The following is an 18,033-nucleotide window of genomic DNA, read 5'->3' on the forward strand; positions in this document are numbered from 1 at the left end:
GTTTTTTGCAAACGCAGTGACATCATGCAGTAATGGTGACGAAAGATACGGAGGCTTCTAGGATTAGTTTCAACTGTTTGGTGATTGTAGTTTGCATATATGTGCAATCATTTATCACTAGCGTATTGTACATGTTCTAAAGTTTATATCATGCACGTACATATAGTGGTACTCAAAAAGTGGACTGGAACTCCGAGGTACCGTTGAAACTTCGATGCTTTGATTATTCGTTCTTTTCATTTATTCGACCTTTATTCTTTCGTGGCTTGGCCAAGGGGGTCGGATAGTCGAGGGTCTGCTGTAGTCATAAGTGGTAGAATTTGAATGACAACACTTTGTGTCACGTGATTATGCACAGTGATGCACATTTCCGTCATGTGTTTTTTGCATCACGCGAGCAATTCCATATTGCACTATGGTCTGCTTTCGAAGAAAGAAACATGGAGGAAATGTGAAAGACTGAGTGATTGCAAGTCGTTCAAGATGATCCATGTTGAGTAGAGAACGTATGAATGACTGAATCGCTTAGGAATTGTAGCCTGTTTGCTTTCATTGTTAGAGTTGCCTGAAGCGTCTAGATTCATCTCCCATATACTTTAGTAACTGGCCGTAGAAAGTAAGACCAAAGCAATACGCCGTGCTACACAGCAAGCGTTCGGTCCGCAGCCCAAGAATTAATGTACGTTAACGTCTACTGGGTGTGTTTCTTTATTAAATAAGAAATTGGTTAAATTAGTTAATGTCCAGCTTTAATCTATTTTTGGAATGTGGCATTCAATTGATATTTTTATGTATCTTGTACTCTGAAGTTGGCAAATGCAATAAATTGATGCATACTGTGACACTTAGACAAACCTGGACGAGTACGTGCACATCAACTCAGAGGAGACAAACTTGTCTGGGGAATGCATACAGACAGAGGATAGATTGACATATTATCTCTTACAGAACTATTTGAACCAACAGACTTCACTCTACTGATGCTCATATTTTCGTCATTTGTGTTTCAGGCATCTGCTCATCAGAAGAACCTTGATGTGGGGGCAAATCTATTCATTGGTAATTTGGACCCTGAAGTAGATGAGAAACTGTTATATGATACATTCAGTGCATTTGGAGTTATCCTACAGCCTCCAAAGGTAAGACACACGCACACATAGGGTAAGTCATAATATTCTGACTTTGTAGACTCTATTAAGCCTCATTGTGCACATGCACAGCAAGAGCTTACAGTAGTAGTTGTTGTGTGTGTGCGTGTGTGCATGTGTGTGACAAGCTAGGATTACTATAGAATTGGGTTTAGGACATCGACCAATTGTGTCACCCTCTTCATCGCATGCTTGTGTGGCCGTGGAAGTCTTGCAAGCATTTTTTTTATAAAGAGTTCTACTTTGATAGTCGTAGCAGGCACAACCCTGGCATGCATTCCATTATGCCTGGCTAAGGTTGCACTTCAACACCTGTCTTAAGGGGCAATCTGGCTAAGGTTGCACTTTAACACTAGCCTTAAGGGGCAGTTCCACGGAATAGCAACATAGGCTTTAAAAATGGGTCTTGATGAGAGAATCCGAATTACGTTAGGTACACGTCCCAATTTGCGTCCGTTGTTGAATTAAAAATGATTGCCTTCAAGGACTTTGAAACCCCGGTTTCAAAGTCAACAACAAGGAGTGTCTCTCATGACGCAATGGGAAACGTTTACTGGTAAGTGGTAATTATATATCCAGTTTGACTCGGGTTTCTAGGCAGAAGAAGCAGCGTTGACTAGAAGGCTACTGAAACTGTAGTCATGATTCATGTGCGGATCTCTTCTATACGGCAGGATCTAAACTCTTGTGCATATAACAATATGAAAGAGAATGTTTACAAATTATTTATGCAAGCTAATGTATGTCTTTTAGTTTGTAGTCGCATGTTCTTCTGCTTGCAATACGTCATAACATCCTACCTATGCTAGTAGCTCATTGCGTTGGGTGCGTGGAGTGGGCGTTTTCTGAACAAAGAGCGATAGCATAGCTGATCTCATTTGTGCCACTCTGCTGACCGGTGCCTGGTAAGAGATGGAGCTCTCACTCTTTATGTATGAGCCAGAAAGAGATCAGCGAGTCTGACTCTAGCAACGGTAGTCAAGAACACAAACAGATGTCTGGTACACTTTCCACACTTACCACTAAACGCTTCTCATTAGTTTGGGTGGAAGACACACTTTTTGTTGATTTTGAAATCAGTGACGTCATTTATTGCAGAAAGCAATCATTTTTAGTTCAACAACAGAAGCAAATACAGACGTAAAACTAATGCCATTCAAATTCTCTTGTTAAAAGCTATTGTAAAGCATAGGTTGTTTTGCTGTGAGACTGCCTCTTTAAAGGTGCCTGCTCATGATTCACCACGCATGCACAGGCACACCCATGCAAACTTGAAAACGTGCCACAATTTCAAGTTGTGTCATAACGAAGCAGAACAAGGGAACATCTTACATTGCACCACTTTCTATGACATACAGTCTTTATTTCTAGTATAAAGAGAAAGGTAAATCGTGTTCTTGTCCGCCACGGCAGTTTTGCTCCTTGTACTTGACATTTCGGTAAAGGTAACGGCAAGTGTGTTGGGTTCTTTATTTACACATTTACCATTTACGATCTTGAGATAGCTTGCTGTTGAACGACAAAGCGCTTTCTCGATCGTTTTCTAGAAGCATGTGACCTGGGAATGGGTGGAACACAGCATCACATGGCGGCATCTGAAACTTGGAGTGTGAAATAAGCCATGGAGAGGTGTTGGACGCCGCCGGCAACACAGATTATGCATCTGTCTTTATTGGTAGCTACAAGAGCTGGCTAGAATTGAGGAATAGCCTATACCCGTAGTGACAGACGATGCTCTGGTAGCAGTGTTTCTTCTACAGACATTCAACAGCTACAAGTCAGACATATGCGTTGGTACACTGATAAGATAGTCTACAACTTTATACACGGTAGATGTCTGTCCGGATGCCATCATTGTGCAACAAGGAAAGTACATCATCAAACATCGAAAGAAAGTACTTCATACATTGTGTGACTTGTTTTTGGGTCATGTGCAAGAAGGAAGAGATCGAGAAATTGCTTTGTTGTTTAACAGCATGTTATCTCAAAATGGTAAATGAATAAGTGTGTGCATAAAGGCACGATTGCAAGATTACGTGGGTGTGTCTGCACGTGCGTGGTTAATCGTGAGCGGGCACCTGTAATCCTAATCCCTAACCCTAAGTCTAAAGGCCACGAATAACACACGCACAGAATGGCCTGCGCACATCAGAATTCCAATGTTGCCATTCCGTTTCTGCAACTTTGTGTAGAACACTTGTTTAGAGGTTGATAGAGAGTTCTTCAGAGGTTTTGAGTTTTCAGAAACAGCATGATCAACTAAGCTTTTCTAGGTCTTCATCTGGCCATTTTCTTCGTTTGTTTTTTCTATAAAAACTGCGTATGATCAACTTTATGAGCTTTAATTTCCTACTAAGACCTTTATTGGCTATTCCAAAAGAGCAGAAGAGGCAAAATAATGCACCTCAGGTGTTGGAGAGACTGTTGAGGACAGTGTTTTTGGACAGTAATGATTGACATTGTTCTTGAGCCTTCCCTTGCTTCTATCACTTTATCATTTATTTAGTACAGTAGAACCTCCGAATCCTTGCTAATTCTAATGACGTTTGGCACCCTGCTTTTCATATTCAGATCTTATTTGGCAGCTTGATCTGGGTTGCTGCAGCAATAAAACTGTATCTAGTTTCAGCAAATGCACGTATCTGACCATTTTAAATTCTGAGTGTCACATTATTTAGAAGTATGTAGTCATTGCAGCTGTGTCTTTTACCACAAACATGACATTTAGAGACATACATAAATGAGCCAGTGGTCTGGGTGTTCGAGGCAAGGTTTGCACTTCCAAGGCTATGCGTTTGGTGATCCGAACAACTTCACTAATCTGAACAAAACTTGGCATGGAGCTGTTCGGATTAGCGAGGTTCTACTGTACTTGAATGTATTTGCACAATTGTTTTGCAATAGTATCGTACATGTGTCAACTGCTCCTACAGTTGTCAAGGCTCTCTAAATCTTTTAGTTAACTAAGAAATTATTGCATAGTTATGTGATCGAGTAAGAGGCACGATTATGGCACGTGAAGAGTGTTTAGGTCATATACGTCAACACAGACTTTCAGCTGTATTTAGTTGTTTTGGGAATCATCTCCACTCTGGTGCTAGGGTCGCGCTTGCATAGTACAGTATTTTATGTTCTATTATCCAAATCCGGCATTCAATTATTTGATTTAGGCAATTCAGTTTTTCAATCAGACACTGAATGTCTAAACAGCACACATTTGTTTCATAATGTCTTTCTATGCTGCTCATTCATGTGTCAGCTCAGTTAATGATTGATTCAAACCAACGAGGTGGGAAGGCTATATGTAATGAAATTTGAGCTCTTTTGATTAACTTGCCAGTGACAGGTTTTTGATCGATTGACAAATGGAAGTATTGTGCGGTGTCAAGTGGGATATGTTTTATAGAACACGCAGCACGCTCAGAGTGTTGCTCCAGTACGCTGCGAAACTGAAGGGCGGAATAAGGCATCAAACTTTGGCTTTTAGTATATGTAGACTAACTTGCAGGCGACTTCATTGCAACTGACGAAGGTTTGCTAGGCAATGATCAAGTAAGACGTGAAGTCACAATGTTCATGTCACTCAAAATAATATATATTACAAATTGTTGTGGAGAGGGGATGACTGATGATATGTAGGCCAATGTCGGCAGCTGACTATTCGCAGACTTCGTCATTTATTAGTTCTTTATGCAATTGCACAAACTGTAAGCTCTTTATGCTAGAGCGGATAACTGATATTAAACTAGGATCGGAGAGTTGATTGCCCAATTTTGGACAATTGATTGCCTGGTCGGATAATTGAATGCTAATGCTAGATCTGAATAATTAAATGCAAGAGACTGCAGTAGTAGTAGTAGTAGTAGTCTGAAATGGGCCAGCCTATTTCAAGGATATGCTGACATTCAAATCTAGAAAGTATTGCCCTCACATCCACCATGATTATGTCTAACTTATTGCTACACAAACCTGATGGGAAATTGAATGCGCAGTAGAAATCACAGTGCTTTTCATGTCGCTTGTCTGCATGGAAAACGGTGACATTGACAGTCTATTAACTGAAGGTAGAGCTATTCAGCAACGATTGTGTTTCAAGAGAGCACCTAGACCTTTATCAGAGAGTGACCTGTCAAGGCAATTTGCTCAATGCATGAACAACAGTAATGTAAAGGCTGCACAATGAATTCTGTCTTGTGAGAACAACTGCGGCTTGCTATCACTTGACGAATCCATTAGTGACGGTGATGTATCTCACAAATCAGTTAGAGACATATTGAAAGAGAAACACCCTGACCCAACCTCGTACTATGAAGAAGCTATTCTGGACCTGAAATGTCAACCTTCTGAAGTCAATTCTATTCTGTTTCATAAGATAGATGGTTTACTAATACGAGAGATGGCTCTGAAATGCAGTGGAGCTGCAGGACCATCAGGACTTGATGATTTGGATTGGAGGAGACTATGTACTGAGTTTCAGAACAAATCATTGGACTTATGCAACCCTTTGGCTTCAGTGGCTTGCAGAATCTCTACTGAATTTATTGACCATAGTGGGATTGCTCCCTTGGTTGCTTGTCGATTAATTGCCCTTGACAAAAATCCTGGAGTTAGGCCAATAGGTGTGTGTGAAACAGTAAGAAGAATTATTAGCAAGGCTGCACTTAATGTTGTGAAGAATGATATCTTGACAGTGGTTGGAGCACTACAACTTTGTGCAGGTCAAGATGCTGGTTGTGAGGTTGCTGTTTACTCCATGCATGCCATATTTGATAATCCCAAAACGGAAGCTGTTCTCCTTGTTGATGCAACGGATGCATTTAACAACTTTAACTGTCACGTGGCATTGAGAAACATATCCATGAATCGCCCTGCAATTTTCCCAACGCTTGCCAACACATACAGACTGCCTGCCAAATTGTTCGTTGGAGGAGAAGTTTTGCTATCCATGAAAGGAACAACACAAGGGGATCCTCTAGCCATGCCCATGTATGCTTAGCTACCAGGCCTCTTCTCACGAAAGTACAAACAAAGGATGCAAAGCAAGTTTGGTATGCTGATGACGATGCTGCAGGAGGTCCACTCAGAGGCAATGGTGGAACAAACTTGCTGACTTTGGCTCCATATTTGGATACTTTTCCAAATGCGAATAGATCATGGCTAATGGATTCTTGGACACAGCAAAACATCTCTTTGATAACACAAACATCAACATCACAACAGAAGGCAGAAAATACCTTGGAGCAGCGCTGGGAAACAAAGAATTTGCAGCAGATTCCTCAAACAAAAGGTTAATGGAATTCAGACAGTGAAACATTGGCTAAGATCACGCAGTCTCACCCGCAAGCTGCTCAAGCTGCTTTGACACATGGTGTGATCAGAAGATGGCTTTATGCCATGAGAACCAATGAATATACAACTGAATCTCTGCTCCCTCTAGAAATGCAGATCCCCCAAAAAATTAATTTTTGCTATCACTGAAAGACATTCGCCAGGAGAAGAGGAAAGAAGGCTTTTAGAACTACCACCCTCGTCACGGAGGACTTGGAATAGTCAATCCACTCAACATGAAGTCTGAATATATGCATTCCAAAACAGTTTCTACACAACTTGTCAACTTGATCATCTAGCAACAGGTACAATTGGGCAACGTGTCATATTAACAGTGTGCATTGAAAGAAATGGTCCATAAATGAAAAGAGAGAAAATTTGGATTAGCGTGTGGATCAAATTTCTAATGAAATACCAAAGCAACTTTGCCGTGCAGTCGAACTAGTAAAAGAAAAAGGTAGTTCAAGCTGGCTGACAACACTTTTCTTACAACGATGTGGATTTTGTTTGCACAAATCGGCATTTAGAGACGCCCTGCCCTATGCCTGAGATATGGTTGGTGACCAACGAATCTACCTGGTCGTTGTCTTACTGGAGGGTATCCAACAATTTGACATAATGAAGTTTGGGATTTGTTCCATGTCCTGTTGACTGATGCGTGCTTATGATGTTCAATGAGAACAATTACTACAGCCTCTTTACGGTGAGAAATTTACAAGAAGACTTGTACAACAGATGATGAGGCTCGGCTGGACATTGCTGCGAACATATTTGGAGTAGACGATTCCAACAGACCTATTATGACATGAGGATTTTCAATTCAAACCCAGCCTCTTGCCGCACGAACAAAATTGCATCCTGTTACAGAAATCAGGAACAAGAGAAAAGCGGAAATATGAGGAACGGGTTTCGGCAGTGGAACTAGCTTCTTTTATGCAAATCATACTGTCATGCACAGGTGGATGTAGCAAGATCACCCCAACATTGAAGAAATTAGTTTCCGTACTATCTCACAAGAAAGCACACTGTACAGCCAAACACTCAACTGGATTCGCTGTCGCCTTAGCTTTGCCTTATTACGCGCATCCATTATGTGTCTCAGAGGCTGCAGAACAAGAACACCTATTAACAAAGACATACTCTTGGCTTCGGCTGAGAGTAGACTACCCTGCAGTTAAATTTTAGAATTAAATATGTGTTTAATGTAATTGTTTTTTGTCTGTTGCGTACAGTACCTTTTCTTAATTATTTATCTTGTATGATAGAGTTTGATTGTCAAATACACCAGTTCTCAGTAGTAGTAGTGGTAGTGGTAGTGGTAGTGGTAGTATATTTGAATAAATCATAGTACGATACATTTCAACAAACTAAATACTTTAATGGTAGTTTTATTTCTAAGACATGAAAAAACACCCAAGTGCAGCAAAACAAACAAACAATGACAACACACTAACTATATTAACCATGGCCGCCACCTATTCATCTAGGTGGGCCTCACTCTCAACAAGTCATAATAAGTCAAGTTTGACATGTTTATATATAGAAGATCTAGTACCACGAATGCAAAGAATAGATGATCGAAGCAAGGCAAAGCTCAGACGGCATTGAATCAGTTGCATCATTTTGCTGTAGTTTTCTCTATATTTTTAGCAAGAAGGCTTGCCAGTCGCTTGTAAAAGGTTGTGGCTTCAGGGCCTTTGCTTTCTGTGGAACTAAAAACCAGTGGAGTGAATGATCCATGCTCAACTTCACATATGTGGTCAGCATAAGCACGCTTCTTCTCATTCTCTTGAACAGTAAAAACTGACTTTGGATTAGAGTGTTTGAAGTTGGAGCAAGCATAAGGATAGAAAACCCTTACATCAAAAAATTCTCTCTCACCAGTTTTCCAAACTCCTCTGGCAGAGATATCAACCCTAGACTCTGACTCAACTTTGGCGGTTGCATATCTGAATGTTTCACCTGACAAGGGTTGCAAGGCTATTTTGATGTCAACATTATGGCAAACTTCCTTGAGTAAATCAGCTGTTATGTCTCTCACTTCATTATGCCTCAAAGTAGGGAAACCACCTCTTTTGCAGATCATTGAATGATCAATGCTAAAACGTTGTCCACACTCACAATGTGAAGGGACATTAAGCAATGGCCAATGGTATCTGAGGCACAGGGCATCCCGGAAGTTCCCTTTTTAAAGATGGAAACCATGTTCTGCAATGGGTTGAACGGTGAGCCAACTGGATGTTCCCTTCTCTGAAGCCAACTCAACACAACGCTGTAAAGTTGATGACCCTCTCTCTCTTTCAGTGATTCCAACAATTGATGCTGGAAGGTGTGCTTGTTGGATTTCTTTTGGTCTCAACTGTAGACACAGTATAGCGCTGTTCTTGGGCAACGATCAACGCTGCAATCTGAGTTGTGATATGTTGCGAGGCACAGAAATGAAGGTCTGACATTTTCATGGGGTCATGAATGTTCAGCCCACCAAGACTGCATGACAAGACAGGGCATCCCTCATCTCAGGACCAAAAACATTTTGACCCCTCAGGGATGGAAGAAATTTATGACAAATCACATCCTCTAGTGGTTTAATGAGTGACGCAATGTCAGGGACAGTTCGTAGTAAATAAGACCACCAATGAACTGATCCTCTCGTGAAGGCTGAGTAGGCAACATGAGGCTGTGTTTTAGCAATGTTAGAAAGGCATTCAATTTGTTGGATCCAATCTTGGACTTTGTAAGTAGTGGTAGTGGTAGTGGTAGTGGTAGTGGTAGTGGTAGTGGTGGTGGTAGTAGTAATATTGCAACACCATATAGTTACTAAACACTATGACATAAACCGCAACATTAACAAGAAAGCTGAGCACATAACAAAAGTTTGCTAATTTAGCTACTTACTACATAACAATAACTAACAGTTAATTACTAAACACTAAAATTAAAAACATTGTCTATGGTTGTCAGCCTGACAGTGTCTACTTCAATGGGATGGTAAGTACAAGATCTTGTGCCACGAATGCACATAATTGCTGATCGGAGCACTGCAAAGCTAATGCGACATTGGATCAGTTGCATCACTGTACTATAATGTTCATTCATCTTTGTCGTTAGTAGACTGGCAATTCTTTTATAGAATGTTGTTGCTTCAGGACCTGTACCACCTGTAGATGTGAAGACGAGTGGGTTGAAGGAACCATGCTCAACTTCTCGTACTCTTTGACCATATTTCCGCTTTTTTTCATTTTCATGTATTACATAGCTTGATGTAAGAGAAGAGTGGTGGCGATAGGACTTGGCGTTCGGATAAAATACCCGGATATTGAAAAATGCTCTCTCTCCTCGCCTCCACACTCCTCTTGCAGAGATGTCTGCTCTAGCATAGTCGTCGTCGTCGTAGTAGTAGTAGTAGTAATAGTAGTAGTAGTAGTAGTAATACACAAAATTCAAACGAATAGAAGTACTCAGATCTGGTATGCAGACGATGCATCAAGCGGAGGCAAATTAGAACCACTCAAGCAATGGTGGGATAGATTAGACAAATCAGGACCATACTTTGGTTATTTTTGTAATCAGAAAAAGTCTTGGCTGCGTGCAAAACCTCAGTTTCTTGAAAGTGCATAAAAATTGTTTAAAGACTCAGCCATCAACATAACCACTGACGGTCAAACCAATCTCGGTGCTGCCATTGGTAACAACAACTTTCACCATACTTTCCAGGAGGCCAAAGTGACTGAGAGGACTCAACAAATAACAACGTTGACAAAGATTGCCAAAACTCAGCCACACGCAGCTTATTCTGTACTCATGCATGGCATCAAAGCGAAAATAGACTTATGCTACACAGACTAATGAATTCCAGAAGACTATTCTAGAACCACTGGAATGTCAAATATGGAAGCAACTCATTCCTGCTCTAACAGCGAGATCTTCGTTAGGAGATACAGAAAGAAATCTTTTATTCCTCCCACCACGTTTAGGGGGATTGGGAGTGATTAATCCAACTTCTTTGATTAGTGAATACATAACATCTAAGCAAATCACAGAACCTCTGACGAAACTTACCCTACAACAAGAATATTATCTGTTTGATGCAAACAACCAACAAATTTTGCTTAAATTAAACCTTTGTTGAAATAAACGAGAAACGGAGAAGCAGATAGCAGATTTGGTAAACAGAGACTTAACCATTGCATTTTTTAGTTAAGGCAACAGAAATGCACAGTTGCTGGAGGTAGCTTCGGCAACTGACGTTATTGTCGCTCGATAATGCGATAGTTTCGTAGCTATGGCGGCAAAGCAAGTTCCGTCTGGGTTGGTGCCTCAGGCGGTTTAAGAAACCCGGCACTCCGGGTAGTTTAGAACCAGCGCTCTGGTTCGGATGTGTATTATGTTCGGCGCTTCAGACGGTGTTGTCTGTGATGTGATCGATCTGGCGCTTTGGATGATCATATGGTTTAATGTAGTTCAGCGCTCCAAACGGTGTTCAGCATTTGAGTTTGATGGTATTGTATCCCCTACTGTGAACCCCTTCCAATGCCACCCAAATCGTGTTGCAACACTCTGAAGCGTAGTGTTTTTTTTGTGGGCATGGTGTTAACAGACCTTTATGGTTTTGGGTGACTGTAACATATGCAAGAGGCTGCGTTAAGGCAACATGAGGGTATAATCACCTGAAGTAAATGTAGTTTGTGAACTAAACTTTTAGCCAATTAAGTCAGATTTGAGCATGTGCATATAGTCTTGGTATGCACGTTAATATTAACAATATTTCAATGTCATCAGTAACTGTGTTATTGATCTGTGTAGATTATGCGCGATCCTGATACTGGTAACTCGAAGGGATTTGCCTTTGTTAACTTTGCCAGCTTTGAGGCATCTGATAATGCTATTGAGGCAATGAACAGTCAATACCTGTGTAATCGGCCTATTTCTGTGTCATATGCATTCAAAAAGGAGGCAAAGGGAGAAAGACATGGATCAGCAGCAGGTAACTTGTGTAGGAATCAAATTTGCTACCCTGTCATGTATGGTTCTCCGTTTGTCTGTCTGCCTGCCTGTCTGATCTGTTTGTCCTGCCCTGTCTTGTCTTGTCTGTCTGTCTGTGTGTCTGTCTGTTTGTCTGTCTGTTTGTCAAAGGTATTATATTCTGTCTGTCAAAGGTATTATATTCTGTCTGTCTATCTGTCTGTCAAATACATATATTTTCATACATCAGCACTATTACAGTCTAATTGTCTAAACACCAGTTCGAAAGCCCACAATGGGCCACACAACAAACCCAACTACTTATAATTAACAAAAGCTATATCAACGTTCAGAGAGTTTTTAAACTGTCCTCCTTTTCCTAATTTTCTACTAATCACATTAGCATTGCATTTTTGCAATGCTATAGACAAACAGCAACGCCAGTGTGTCTTGAACTTTCTGCTGTTCTTCCTTCCATCTTCATCTGTTGAGAGAATGGACAGTCGATTAAAGAACTGCATCATGTCTGTCTGTCAGTCTGTCCATCTGTCTGTGTGTCTGTTTGTCTGTCTGTCTGTCTTAGTTCTCTATTGAATACACATCATCAAACTATTACAACATCACTAACACTAATACCCCATTCACACGAGCACAGCTCCAAACTGAGCCGAGCCGAGCCAAGCCAGCCTGGGCTAATGAAGCGAGCCAGCCCTTGTTCACATGACGTTCGGACAAAGCGAGCCAGCCGAGCTTTAGTAGGCATGTTTCTTGGTGCGCACGCTAGATACAGACATCGTCATGGAACAAGCTGTCTGCGCTTACTTCTCGCTGGCACTAGAACAGTTTGCGGAAATATCGAGGAGAAGTACCGAGCATAGATGTCGACGTCGTCCTCGTTTTGGCAGGCGCTACACAACCGAACGGAACCAAACTGTGCTGGCATGGCAACTTGAGGTGGGCCAACTCAGCACGGTTTGGTTTGGTTCGGCCGGCATTCACACGACGAAGTGAAACCGAGCCAAACCATGCCGTACCGTGCTGACACAGTTACAAATGCTTGAGTGAATAGGGTATAAAACAGAGCTAAACAGAAAACTACAAGTCTATGGGGCCCAGCTAGTAGCTACTGAATGTCTTTCTGTCTGTCTGTCTGTTTGTCAAATAACATACATTTCAAACATACATCTATGATACAATGCTAACAAGGTAACTACCGTATAAGATGAAATATCGACGGGAAGTTTATTTTGGCAGATTGGCGGATTTTTCAGCGACCGTCAATATAGAATTCAGTAATAATTTTGGCCACCGAGATAGAGATATACCTACATTATCTTGACGTCATCATCTACGTTCATCAGGCATGACGATAACAATGACAACAGCATAGGAATCATGTGGGTTTTGTTCTTCATGCTTACACAGCAATTTTTCATCAATAGTTGAAGGCACGGAAATGTGATGGCTAAGATTGCAGCTGTCAACTGCAAACTCCCCACGAAGGGCACATGTCAAGTGGGTGAAGACTATAGGGTTGATGCCTACATTAATTGTCCAACAGCGACGTCAAACCGCCAAAATAAAATCTGCCGATATGCTCTTCTGTCAATTTCTTAGCAAACGCCAACGTAAACTCTTGCCAATATTTATCTTATACGGTATGTAAAGTTCCCACAACTATGAGAGTTCACTGGGACTACATTTTTAAAACAAACATCTACTGTCTGTCTATCTGTCTGTTAAAGATTATATTTTCATAAATCGGAACTGTTACAGGCTAAATCAGACTAAACAACTCTTAACTAGAAGTCTAGTACATGATAAACTACAGTTGACCCTGACAGGGTCTTACAATAACTATTTAACTAATGGACAAGAACTGAAGTGTCCAGTTTTGTGCTGCACTTTTGACCACCTATGATATTATAGGCTTTTCTTGACATCGCTGGAGCATTACATCTTTGCCACTCAACAGAAAAATGATGTTTCTTAAATAATTCAAACTCGGCAGGATTCTTTCAGACACTTTCATCTTTAAGAAATGTGAGAGATCGTCCAGATACTTTAATGCTTCCTTACCCCAACGACCAAAGTTTTCAAACACTAGGGACACAACTATTCTGTAATGGTGAGGAATGTTGTGGTAGGTTTACTCCCGTGTACTTTTGGCTTTGATTTCTTCTCTACAAAGAGCAGCAGCTTCATTAAACAGAGAAGCCTTGGCTAGAATGTCAGTACTCTAAGGATGTGCCATTGAGATATCTAAATCAATGCTTTCTGTTTGTCTCTGTCAATACATATATTCTCTTACATCAGAGCTATTACAAGCTAACCAACACAGAACATGTATTACTAAACTAAAACATGTTCTTTGACCCAGCAGGGTTGTAAGTTAATGTATGTATCACAAAGCAACTGGTTTGAGTAACAATTTGGCTAGCTGGCTGGCTGGCTGGCTGGCTGGCTGGCAGGCTGGCAGGCTGTCTGTCTGTTTGTCTGTCTGCACAGTCAACATTTTGTCCATTGACTGTTATTGTTTTACATATAGTTAGTGCTTGTTACCGGTAGCGTAAGCGTTTAAATAAAACAATCCGTGTGTCTGTCTGTCTGTCTGTTTGTCTGTCTGTTTGTCTGTCTCTGTCTGTTGTCATTTGTTTTTTTTGTTTAAAAGGCTGTAAGTGGTCTTTGTATTTGCAGAACGTTTATTGGCTGCTCAGAATCCACTTTCAAAGGCTTCTCTTCCTCATCAATTGTTTGCTGATGCACCAGTTGCCAGCTCTGGTAGACGAGATGCTACACCTATAACTGTTCCATTGCCTCCAAGTATGATGTTCTGTTGCAAAACTTCTATGTTATCTGTGTTTTCTGTGTCTGTTTACGTGAGAGCTGCTGTTTGTACTATCATAATATCAACTCAAGGCTTCTCCACCTCCATGACCTTCAGCTTTGTTAGAGAATTCTGGAGTGGAGCTAACATGTTAATTTAAAGGGTAACTACAATGCAAGAATCAAAATATATTTTAGTGCATTTTTCGTTAGTTCATAACGTTTTATGGCCATGCAAAATATAATTTTTATATTTGAAGCTACATTCGTGAAGATATTGAGGCGCGAAGTTGCTTCCGGTTGTTATATCCAGTATAGTAGGCGTACACATCGTGGCGTATTAGTGGGAACGGAAGTGGCTATAGCGCATGCAAGGCAATAGAAATGTCTCACAAGACAGTCAAGACAAGACAAGACTTCTTATTATCTGCTGGCTGCAGTAATGTGCTCAGAAAGAAAGTGTGTCGCTTTGAGTCGCTTCTTCAATGAAAGAAATGGGCTGCACGGGGAAACAAGCGAGAAATTGGTGGGGATGGGCCAATTGCACGTTTATACTCGTGTAGTGAATATATTCAGCAACTTCATCGTTAAAGTGCTACTTTGTTTGGTTAAGTGTCAGTCTGTACTAACACAGGGTGCAACTCTACAGAAGTATGCTTGATGTTCACTATGCTATAATACATGCAGTAATTAATCTGACAAAGTTGAATGTTCTTGTGATGAAATTCAAGCAGGACATCTTTAGAGTCTTTTGGAAGTTGTTGTGACGCTACTTCTACCGCCCATCACTGGAATAGAACTTGTCTCCAACAGTGTGGCACAGGTTAAATGCAGCAAAAACAGTATTCACAATATTGCCACTGAGTGCAGCTGAAACAGTATTCACTTGGCAGTTTGCTGGTGTCATTCTACCAAGCTCAGCAATGATATTGTGACCTAACCTTGTATTAAAACTCTCCGTGCTTTGTCAAATAAATGTTACAGTAGATATGACCATTATTCTTGGTGACACATTTCTCCACAAGAACTCGTAGACTCTTTGTCAAGGTGTGTGGTCATTGGTTTTCTTTTGTTGCACAGCTCATAATTTTTTATGAACATGCACTATATGTTTTAGTTCATCACCGTGGGAGTCCTAATCTCGGATGCATTTTTCCGAACTTAATTCTGTGACCTTCCTAGATACTACAGAACCATGTTGACAAGGCTTTTGTGTTGTTCTTCAGTTCTACTATAGGAGATAGAATTGTTGTTGGCATGACTTATAAACAGCTGATTTCACAGCTTGTTTCACACACAACATTTAATTAAGGCATTTATTGCATGTCCAAATTATGTGCTACATCTGTGTATTAGCCGCTTGTTGATAGTGAATCCTACAGTAGGTGTGGCTATTTCATATCGAATTTAAGCCAATGTTGGGGAGGGGACTTGATCGACAATAAGGCAGTACTTGAGGAGGTATGCTATATTTCTTGCAAACAACATATTCAATCATTGCACAGTGCGGGTGGTCTCTTTTGAAATTTGTTTGACTTTGTAGTTGTACATTTATTTGTCACTGTTTGTTTATATGTTCACCTCTATGTTTATAGTGATGCCACCTGTAATGCCTCCAGTCATGCGTCAAGGGCTTCCCCCTATGCCACCGGTCCCTGCACCCCCACCACAACCTCTCCCCAGCAGTGCAGTTGCAACAGAACCTCGACCACCAATGCAATTTCCAGCAGGTATTCCATTTCCTCCAGGAATCAGACCTCCTCCTGGTCAGTGCTCAGCTACACACTTAATATTCTTTGCTTGTCGTTGACTGTGTTTGTTTTTGTTAGGTTATTCCATGCCAAATAGACCTCCTCTTGGTATGCCTGGCTTAGCACCCCAACTACAGACTGGAGTTGCAAATTTGGCAGGTAATAATTATACAAATTGGATAGGAGCTAATGATTGTCTACCTTTGTGTTAATGTTTTTTTGGTTGTTATGTTTGGTGGGTTTGTTTACAATGTCTTTCTATGTTTGAACTTTCTGTTGTCATTTAGTGTTATGTCTTGTATGGATTTAGTTGTCACAGTTGCTGTTTATAGGACTACGGCCACCTTTGATGCCCATGTTTCGTCCTGAAGGTGAGTTTTTGTTGTCATGTGTGGTGACATTCTGCAATCAGACACTCAGACACAGTTGCCAGAGACAGACAGACAGACAGACAGACAGAAATCTCAGGTATCATCACTGTCGTGAGCCACATCATAGAGGTACTATTTCTGATGATCACTAATCTTTGATATGGTCACCTTTGGGAGCATTTGATTGCAGTTCCAGACCTGAATCTGAAGGTGTTGCAACTGTTGGAACTGACAGAACCAGAAGTAAATTGAACGAAAAATCTGCTTTGCGAACTGGAACTATTAACAGGAACAGTGTTAATAATGCCAACTATGGCTTCATCAGCTACCGGTCCATCGACTACCAGAGCAACTTCAGCTAACAGTGTCTCTTGTTGACCCTGTGATGGATGCCAATCTTCCTCAAACTGAGCTATAGAGTGCATGAAACTAGTTTTGCTCTCTGTAAATAGTGTGCCATCACTCTTTCGGGACTTTTGCAGAAAAGATGCATGTCAGGTCCATCATTTCTAGCAATTCCATCTCTTTAGACGGAACTGTCGGAATCAATTTAAACAGTTTCAGAACTAAATCGAACGTGAGTTCGAGCATTTCCGGCAGTTCTGAGCGCACTCTTTGATTCAGGAACAAGTTCAGACACTGATTTTCACATTGCCCGAGCTCGTCCATGCAGTAGTGTTGATCCAGCAGCAGCCAAACAGAAGAAGTGAAATGTATTAAATACAACAGTGAGAAGCTGCAAGGAGGAATTTCGTTTCATTAGTTATGACACATTTCGGTAGGCGGGGAGAGAAAGCCAGAAAGTTCCTTCAGCTCGTAGTTAAGTGATTGGTAGATGGAGTTAGCAGGCCCAACATTAAAGACTTTCATCGATTTCTGGCAGAAGAGATTTGCAGTACAGATACTTTATTCTTGTATAGACTTTACTTGTACATATACTAGGAATTTGTGAAAGCACACCATTCCTTGCAAACAACGCAAAGTTATAGATTAACTAATCAACAGACAGACAAACAGACAGACAGACACTGGACTCATACTTCTATTGCATATAGTATTGCATTGACAGTCAGAGAGACTGCAACTTTATCTTAAATACAACCAAGGAGTTGAGTGAGCATTGTCTATACACGATTTGCTGTACTACAGGGTTACAACCATCTATGCGACAATCGTAGTTCTACAACTGATGGAAGTTCTGTTCCATCATATATGCTGAATATCTAGTCAGACAGTGATGCTTGACACTTATTACAGTTTTGGTCAGCATGAATTTAGTTTATGCTACTAGAATAGTAGTAGACATATTGAATCATGTGAAATGTAAATATCCAAGTTGGCAATGCATGTCGTTTTTCTGAACCACAACTAGTTCCAGTATGAGTAGCAATGGCATTGCATGCACTCATATATATATATATATATATATATATATATATATATATATATATATATATATATATATATATATATATATATATATAGTGACACAGGAATATCTTATTGACAGTAAAGACTAACCCTTCAAGTCAACATGCGAACATATGATGTTTTTTTGAGTGCTAATATGAGCTACTGTGGTACTGTCACACAATAGGGTATGAACTTCAATGTTCAATATAGGGAAAGACTAACAGAAACGTTTGG

At 40.6% G+C, this 18,033-nt stretch overlaps 1 protein-coding gene across 1 annotated transcript; it reads left to right on the forward strand.

Annotated features, from left to right (window-relative positions):
* Positions 1–11,259: 11,259 nt before the first annotated feature.
* LOC134182215 (splicing factor 3B subunit 4-like) lies at positions 11,260–17,747 on the forward strand. Its single transcript, XM_062649595.1, has 6 exons — positions 11,260–11,460; positions 14,136–14,261; positions 15,860–16,030; positions 16,094–16,174; positions 16,348–16,386; positions 17,536–17,747. Exons 1-6 carry the CDS (start codon positions 11,283–11,285, stop codon positions 17,562–17,564), a joined length of 624 nt encoding a protein of 207 aa, XP_062505579.1. The 5' UTR covers positions 11,260–11,282; the 3' UTR covers positions 17,565–17,747.
* The last annotated feature ends 286 nt before the right edge of the window (positions 17,748–18,033 follow it).

The sequence above is a fragment of the Corticium candelabrum genome, chromosome 7 (genome assembly GCF_963422355.1).
Source record: "Corticium candelabrum chromosome 7, ooCorCand1.1, whole genome shotgun sequence".
Classification (NCBI taxonomy): domain Eukaryota; kingdom Metazoa; phylum Porifera; class Homoscleromorpha; order Homosclerophorida; family Plakinidae; genus Corticium; species Corticium candelabrum.

Bases quoted from the DNA above. Each gene is read 5' to 3' on its own strand.
- LOC134182215 (XM_062649595.1), top strand. From the start codon at position 11,283: ATGCGCGATCCTGATACTGGTAACTCGAAGGGATTTGCCTTTGTTAAC. The intron at 16,031-16,093 runs GTCAGTGCTCAG...TGTTTTTGTTAG, and splicing joins AGGAATCAGACCTCCTCCTG to GTTATTCCATGCCAAATAGA. The intron at 16,387-17,535 runs GTGAGTTTTTGT...GCTGTACTACAG, and splicing joins GCCCATGTTTCGTCCTGAAG to GGTTACAACCATCTATGCGA.